This window comes from Microcaecilia unicolor, chromosome 5 (assembly GCF_901765095.1).
Source record: "Microcaecilia unicolor chromosome 5, aMicUni1.1, whole genome shotgun sequence".
Classification (NCBI taxonomy): domain Eukaryota; kingdom Metazoa; phylum Chordata; class Amphibia; order Gymnophiona; family Siphonopidae; genus Microcaecilia; species Microcaecilia unicolor.
Genome location: NC_044035.1, coordinates 364,221,449 through 364,230,008, shown reverse-complemented (window position 1 = coordinate 364,230,008; position 8,560 = coordinate 364,221,449). Strand labels below are relative to the sequence as shown.

Genomic DNA, 8,560 nt, shown 5'->3' with positions numbered 1-8,560 from the left:
TCCCAAAATTAGTTTTGAAACTAATTTTGACTCCAAAAATTAGTTTTTACTCCCAAAATTAGTTTTGAAACTAATTTTGACTCCAAAAATTAGTTTTTTACTCCCAAAATTAGTTTTTACTCCCAAAATTAGTTTTGAAACTAATTTTGACTCCAAAAATTAGTTTTTTACTCCCAAAATTAGTTTTTACTCCCAAAATTAGTTTTGAAACTAATTTTGACTCCAAAAATTAGTTTTTTACTCCCAAAATTAGTTTTACTCCCAAAATTAGTTTTGAAACTAATTTTGACTCCAAAAATTAGTTTTTTACTCCCAAAATTAGTTTTTACTCCCAAAATTAGTTTTGAAACTAATTTTGACTCCAAAAATTAGTTTTTTACTCCCAAAATTAGTTTTTACTCCCAAAATTAGTTTTGAAACTAATTTTGACTCCAAAAATTAGTTTTTTACTCCCAAAATTAGTTTTTACTCCCAAAATTAGTTTTGAAACTAATTTTGACTCCAAAGATTAGTTTTTTACTCCCAAAATTAGTTTTTACTCCCAAAATTAGTTTTGAAACTAATTTTGACTCCAAAGATTAGTTTTTTACTCCCAAAATTAGTTTTTACTCCCAAAATTAGTTTTGAAACTTATTTTGACTCCAAAAATTAGTTTTTACTCCCAAAATTAGTTTTTACTCCCAAAATTAGTTTTGAAACTCATTTTGACTCCAAAAATTAGTTTTTTACTCCCAAAATTAGTTTTTACTCCCAAAATTAGTTTTGAAACTAATTTTGACTCCAAAAATTAGTTTTTTACTCCCAAAATTAGTTTTTACTCCCAAAATTAGTTTTGAAACTAATTTGACTCCAAAAATTAGTTTTTACTCCCAAAATTAGTTTTTGAAACTAATTTTGACTCCAAAAATTAGTTTTTTACTCCCAAAATTAGTTTTTACTCCCAAAATTAGTTTTGAAACTAATTTTGACTCCAAAATTAGTTTTTTACTCCCAACATTAGTTTTTACTCCCAAAATTAGTTTTGAAACTAATTTTGACTCCAAAAATTAGTTTTTACTCCCAAAATTAGTTTTGAAACTAATTTTGACTCCAAAAATTAGTTTTTACTCCCAAAATTAGTTTTGAAACTAATTTTGACTCCAAAAATTAGTTTTTTACTCCCAACATTAGTTTTTACTCCCAAAATTAGTTTTGAAACTAATTTTGACTCCAAAAATTAGTTTTTTACTCCCAAAATTAGTTTTTACTCCCAAAATTAGTTTTGAAACTAATTTTGACTCCAAAAATTAGTTTTTTACTCCCAACATTAGTTTTTACTCCCAAAATTAGTTTGAAACTAATTTTGACTCCAAAAATTAGTTTTTACTCCCAAAATTAGTTTTGAAACTAATTTTGACTCCAAAAATTAGTTTTTTACTCCCAAAATTAGTTTTTACTCCCAAAATTAGTTTTGAAACTAATTTTGACTCCAAAAATTAGTTTTTTACTCCCAACATTAGTTTTTACTCCCAAAATTAGTTTTGAAACTAATTTTGACTCCAAAAATTAGTTTTTTACTCCCAAAATTAGTTTTTACTCCCAAAATTAGTTTTGAAACTAATTTTGACTCCAAAAATTAGTTTTTACTCCCAAAATTAGTTTTGAAACTAATTTTGACTCCAAAAATGTTTTTTACTCCCAAATTAGTTTTTACTCCCAAAATTAGTTTTGAAACTAATTTTGACTCCAAAGATTAGTTTTTTACTCCCAAAATTAGTTTTTACTCCCAAAATTAGTTTTGAAACTCATTTTGACTCCAAAAATTAGTTTTTTACTCCCAAAATTAGTTTTTACTCCCAAAATTAGTTTTGAAACTAATTTGACTCCAAAAATTAGTTTTTTACTCCCAAAATTAGTTTTTACTCCCAAAATTAGTTTTGAAACTAATTTTGACTCCAAAAATTAGTTTTTTACTCGCAAAATTAGTTTTTACTCCCAAAATTAGTTTTGAAACTAATTTTGACTCCAAAAATTAGTTTTTACTCCCAAAATTAGTTTTGAAACTAATTTTGACTCCAAAAATTAGTTTTTTACTCCCAAAATTAGTTTTGAAACTAATTTTGACTCCAAAAATTAGTTTTTTACTCCCAACATTAGTTTTTACTCCCAAAATTAGTTTTGAAACTCATTTTGACTCCCTAAATTAGTTTTGACTCCCAAAATTAGTTTTTACTCCCAAAATTAGTTTTGAAACTCATTTTGACTCCCTACATTAGTTTTCACTCCCAAAATTAGTTTTTACTCCCAAAATTAGTTTTCACTCCCAAAATTAGTTTTGACCCCTAGTTCTGACTCCCTAAATTAGTTTTGAATCCCTAAATTAATTTTGACCCCTAGGTTTGACTCCCTAAATCAGTTTTGACTCCTAGTTTTGACTCCCTAACTTTGTTTTGACTCCCTAACTTAGTTTTGACTCCTAACCCTAAACCCTAACCCTATACCCTAACCCCTAATTCCTAACCCGAACCCTAACCCCCTAACACCTATCTCTAACACCCTAACCCTAACCCCCTTACCCTAACCCCTCACCCTCGCTCTCGCCCTCACCCTACACCCTAAACCTCAACCCTAAACCCTGACCCTTACCCCTTACCCTTACTGCCACCCATTCAGGTGATGATAAGGGCTCCCACGCAAACCCAGTGGTAACTGGGCAGAACACAGTGATGCCGATCTACCGCCACGCAAGCCATTTCTGGAGGTTTTCTTTTTCGCTGGATATGGCGCGCGATTGGGGCGGGACTATGACCGGCGGCTGCACTGGGTCAGCCGCAGTCCATGAAAGAGTTAGCAGTGTAGGAGTATTTGCTGTGATCTCACCCACCCTGTGTGCATATGAGAGCACCTTTACAGCCAAAATGGACGCTGCAACCTTTCACCTATATGTCTGGCTACCAACTGTGCAGAAGGCAGCATTTCAGCTTGTAATAGATTTACTGAAGCCTGCACCACCTCCAAGGTCACTCTGCATCGGGGGAGAATGCATGTCCTTGAGGGAGAGAGAGAGAGCTTACGAGATAAGACGGACAAAGGAAGCTTCATACAGATGCTGGGAGTACATGGTGGGATTATTTCTGATTGGCTCCCAGAAAACTGACTGATCTGAGAAGCGGGAACAGAAAGAAACTAGTTCCTGAGAGAAGGAGAAGAGAGAAGAACAGAAGAACAGAAGAGGAGAACACTTGCATTTCTGCAAGCACCTAATTTACCTGAGAGACTTACTGATAATACCTGGCAAAGCTTTTCCCCAGATTACAGCTGTCTACAGGATCTATACTGAGTCTGTATCATCTGTGGCTGATCAAGACAAGTGCATCACCTGAGCTTGTGGGACCTCGCTGAGACATTCGGCTGAGGAATCGGAAGGAATCTGATCTGGTAACCGGGACGGTGAGATCATAGTTTACTTCCTTCAGGCTGGGTTAGATAATTAGTCTGTGCTCGGACCCATCAGATGTGTGACGTCAGGATTTATGATCTCTAGTTGCTGTTAGCCTAGTATAAGATTTGTGTGGTAATCATTAGGATCTTGGTATTGTGTTTATCTGTCATTACAGATTAGCCAATAGGATAATCATAGTTATTCTCTATATTTTGGTATCATTGTGCATGCAATCAGGAATTGCTGATGCTATAAGCTGATAAGAGTTTTCTATATTTTTGTATATAACGCTGTATAAATAAACTAATATATTCCATTGGTCTGTCCGTTATTTTCCATGCAGCTAATGTTGGGCAGAGGCCACGCCCCCTAGACATAAGCGAGTACATAGGTAGGAAATTGGCCTCTTACAAAATATATATATAACCTCCTACAGCAGTAAGCCCGCCACTCTGTAAAAGGGCCCCTTAATCGGCTCTATAAACCCAGTAATTCAATGCCAAAGCCCAGACATTCAGACCACCGGCTGAATATCAACCCTAGAGTGTAAATGCAAAATATTTATAAATTCAAAAAAATTCATTAATTAAAACATGTAATCCTATATTCAACAGTAACTGAGTAATGCAGAATTTATGGGGGTCTTTTTACTAAAGCTTAGCTCGAGTTATCTGCAGCAGGGCCCTGCTGCAGATAAATCAAGCTAAGCTTTAGTAAAACACCCCCTTATATGTTTTAAAAGAAGGAAAAAGACCTCAGAAATATTCTTTGATGTTTCTACTTTTCAACATTATGACACTCAAATCAGCACGATTTATTGCCCAGTCTCAACAAGTGTTTTATAGTTCAGACAATTATTCAAAATACTTCCTTTTAAAATCAATCTAAAAGATTATTTCAAAAATATGTGATTTACATTTTTTTACATTTATGAAGATTTTGGATTTATATACTTTTATTTTTTGATGATTCCCGTGGGGTAATTCTGTAAGGAAATGTTTAGACTTAGGTAGTGAGATGCACATACTTGCCTTAATCTAACCACTTATTTGTGTAATTTATTTAATTTATTCATGTAAATGGCAATATCCCGGCTCCTTGCTACTTTACAGGACGGTACTCACATGGTGGAGATTGGGAATATGGTGGGAAGGGGGCACAGAATTACACACATAAATTATAGATGAGTATGATTTTCACGCTTTTCACACTCTAGCTGTGGCATTTATATCATCCCTATGGCTAATGTAAGAATGTAGGAATGTATTTAACCTGTAAACTACGTGTCTACTTTTCCTTTCAACTACCACTTACTTTGATGAGAAAAACTTTTCTGTCTTAGTTCAAGCATTTCCATTAACCCATTTAGGGGTCCTTTTACTAAGGTGCACTGAATAATGGCCTGTAGTAGTGTAGACATGTGTTTTGGGAATCATTTTTAGTGCACTTGTAAAAAATGCCTTTTAAAATTTTTTGCCAAAAACGGACATGCGGCAAAATGAAAATTGCAGCACGTCCATTTTGGGTCTGAGACCTTACCACCAGCCATAGAACTAGTAGTAAAGTCTCACATGATAACCGGGCAGTAATGACCTACGCGCATCAAACGCCACTTGACGTCAGTAGCTAACCTGCGCCAGAAAATAAAAAATATTTTCCGGATGTGCGTAGTGGACGCTCACTAAAAATGAAATTACCGCAAGGGCCACACATTAGCTGAGAATTAGCACATGGCTTAGTAAAAGGGGGCCTTAGATTGCTGCAATAGTTTATATTCTACCATTACAGTTAAATTACACGCCAAGCTCCAAATTATTCAAAATACGACTGCTAAGCTTATTTTTCATAGGAAAGGTTTGATAGAGTGACTCTGGCTCTCATTGCTTTACATTGGCTTCCAGTGCAAGCTCGATTTTATTTCAAGCTTACCTGTTTTGTCTTTTAAATGTTTAATGATTTCTCCCCAGTTTATCTGCTCAATTTCATTGCTTTCCCTCCAAGAAGATCTTCTAAATCCAGAGATCTATTTCTCCTTTTATTTCCATAATCTGTGGGGATTAGACTTAAGAAAATTTTAGATGATTCTTTTAGCTTTCAGGCTGTACAATTTTGGCTCTCATTACTTGCAGCATTACGGGCAACCTCTTCTTATAGCTCTTTCAGAAAAGAACTAAAAACGTTCTTAATTAATACATTTATGCTTAGTTTTTCTGTAATGTTTTAATTTTGTTAACCACTTTGAACATCTGGTGGGGAGTTGGCACTCTACAAGCAATATATCATCATCATCACTTTACAGATTTATCCTCATAATGTTTTTATATTTATTTAGAATTGAATGTTTATGGCTTGGCGTCTCTCTTTGATTACTGTCCATTTTGTGGGGTGATTTTATAAAGCATTTTCCATGTGTAAAACATGTTTTACAAGTGGAAAACGGCTCGTATACATTTGCCTGGGGTATGTTCCTGAAGTTAATAGGATGAATTCACCGAATATCAGCCCTCTCTTAATTTTCATGATTACATTTTCATGTCTTCTGTTTAGTAAAAATCAGAAATCACTGGAACAAAACAGTAAAACAAATCATTAAAGTTTAATAATCGTGACTTCCTACCAACAAAATAATTAACTAAAATATTTAGCTTTGGAGTTTCTACATCTGTTATATAGAAAGATACTCAGAAGGGTTCTTCTGTGTTACATCAGCAAAAGGAAGAAAGATAAGAAATTAGATCCAGACACTGATCACTATGCACAAAAAGAATTTCAAATGTTCACCAAACAGGTCTTATTTTTTTACCTTAAAAGAAGACCAAGCAAATTGGTGTTGTTGTCTTGGCAACACCAGATCTAATGATAAATCCTTTTGTTCTTTTTCTGTCTCAATTAACCGATAGCCAAGCAAATTCATGGCACCCTTACAAACTTCTTGAATTTTTCTAATTTTATGAAAAGAAAGAATGTTCCTCCAAGCCTGAGAAACATTAACTGCATCACGAGAGGTAATTTTGAACGCCTCTTTTCTACTCCCTGGCCCATGACCATGGGTGATATTATACATCCAACTTTCAAGTTTGTTAGTTAGCGTAAGGTTTGCAAAATTATACATTTCCAAAATTTCAGCTAAGGGGTCGCTGACCAGGTCTTCGTAACGTACCATCATGTAACGGTCTTTTAGGAAACTGGGAAATTTTTGTGTAGCTGTTTCATAAATTTGTACATGACTTTTGCAGACTTCCCGCATCACTTCATATTTACTGTCCTCCACTTTAGTGCCATTGGTATTCAAAACAATTCCATTGTCACGTGCTAACGCTTTGACAGCTTGTTCCCGCGACTTCACAACAGCCCTCGGATCTCGGACTAGGTGCAAAATTTTCAAGTTCATGGAGGGATCAGTGAGAAGGGAATAAAGCGCTGTTAAATCAAACAATCGGACCTCTTTAAGGACAATGTGGCTGTAGGTCTTACACGCTTGTTCCACGTTGCCAAAGGGATATTTTCCACAAAGTGCTTTACAAGTCATTTCACTGATGATATCAGTGCGCTGGAAAAATTCACAGGCAGGGACTGCACAGAGGGCTCTGCTGACTGCCCACTGAAACAGATCAGATATATTTCTGTTCCCAGGCAGGTAAGCATCAAAAACAGAAATGTCACACAAGAACACTGATCTAATTAGGTCCCGTACTGCCATTTGCAAAACCTTGGCACTACTCTGGTACATGGTTACCCAAACATGCCAGGCTGGTTCCATTAAGTAGAAGACATCAGGGTGTTGACTGAAAAGTTGTCCCACAAAGGAAGATCCTGATCTCCATGAAGACAGAATAAGGATGTGCACTTTGCTTGTCTTCTTATCAGACTGACCCATGATGTTTGTTTGCCTCGCAAACATGAAGATTAATAAAGCTGCCTGAATCATAAGGAATATTGCAACCAAAGCGCTGGTGGTCCTTATTCTTACCATGATGGTGGAATAAGAGCAACTTCTATTCAAAGTCACTAAGAAAAAGAGAAAACAGAAAGCACTTAATATTTTAAAATCCATAGACAGTAAAACAAAATGTGAATTTCTGTGGACTTATTGAAGGAAATACTCCAGCTGCTGCTTAGCCAGTGGTGGTCATCATTTTTCTGGCTGCTACTGGCTTTATTCCCAGATATTCAATTTCGGATCACGAAAAGACACTGCCACTGAATATCCAGGCATAAGTGGCCAGCTAACACTTATGCAGTTAAGTGCAATATTCAACACTTAACCATTGAAGGTGAACTGCATAAAGAAAGGACAGCTCTTCATGCCACTCAGTTTATGCAGTTATCTTATTTTACTAAAGCCACGTAGGTGCCTATGCGTGCCCAATACGTGGTAAATTGGTGTTACTGCCCGGTTACTGCATGGCCCTTGCGGTAATTTCAATCTTGGTGCGCATCCACTATGCGCATCTCAAATTTTTTTTTTTAATTTTCTGACACGTTGCAGCTACACATGTTAAGTGGCATTTGACATGCATATACCATTACCGCCCGGTTACCGCATGAGACCTTACCGCTAGGTCAATGGCTTGTGGTAAGGTCTCAGACCCAAAATGGATGTGCAGCAATTTTCATTTTGCAGCGTGTCCATTTTCGGCTAAAATGAAAAAAGGCATTTTTTGTAGCTGCGCTAATAAATAATTCTGCGAGTGCCCTAAACACGCATCTACACTACCGCAGGCCATTTTTCTGCGCACCTTAGTAAAAGGACCCCTAAGGGAAAATTAGATTCTTACCTTGGTAATTTTCTTTCCTTTAGTCATAGCAGATGAATCCATTACGAATGGGTTGTGTCCACCTACCAGCAAGGGAGATAGAGAGCACTGAAAACCATAGTGCCTCTTGGCCAGCTAGCTCCATCTGCCTCTCAGTATTTGAAGCTTCCAAAGTAGTGTAACACTGCAAAGTAGAATAACATGAACTTTCCTCACAGCGAACGAACGCCCCAGAACAGGAGCAGTAATGCAAAGGAGGGACGAACGCAACCTCCTGTAACAGAACAGAAATCCTGAAGACTGTTTTCCAACTTCTCTCAATGAGGGAACAAATCTATAGGAAAAACTGAACCCAACACAGCATTAATCAATCAAGCAATCA

At 36.0% G+C, this 8,560-nt stretch overlaps 1 protein-coding gene across 2 annotated transcripts in view; it reads right to left on the bottom strand.

Annotated features, from left to right (window-relative positions):
* Positions 1-5,929: 5,929 nt before the first annotated feature.
* The window catches only part of LOC115471013 (carbohydrate sulfotransferase 5-like), a 113,932-nt gene continuing 111,301 nt past the window's right edge, over positions 5,930-8,560 (bottom strand). For both annotated transcript variants that reach the window (XM_030204687.1, XM_030204688.1), the window contains exon 2: positions 5,930-7,429. In XM_030204687.1, the coding sequence (XP_030060547.1) occupies positions 6,213-7,394 (1,182 nt within the window). In that variant the 5' untranslated portion in view covers positions 7,395-7,429 and the 3' untranslated portion in view covers positions 5,930-6,212. The remainder of the gene's footprint in view (positions 7,430-8,560) is intronic.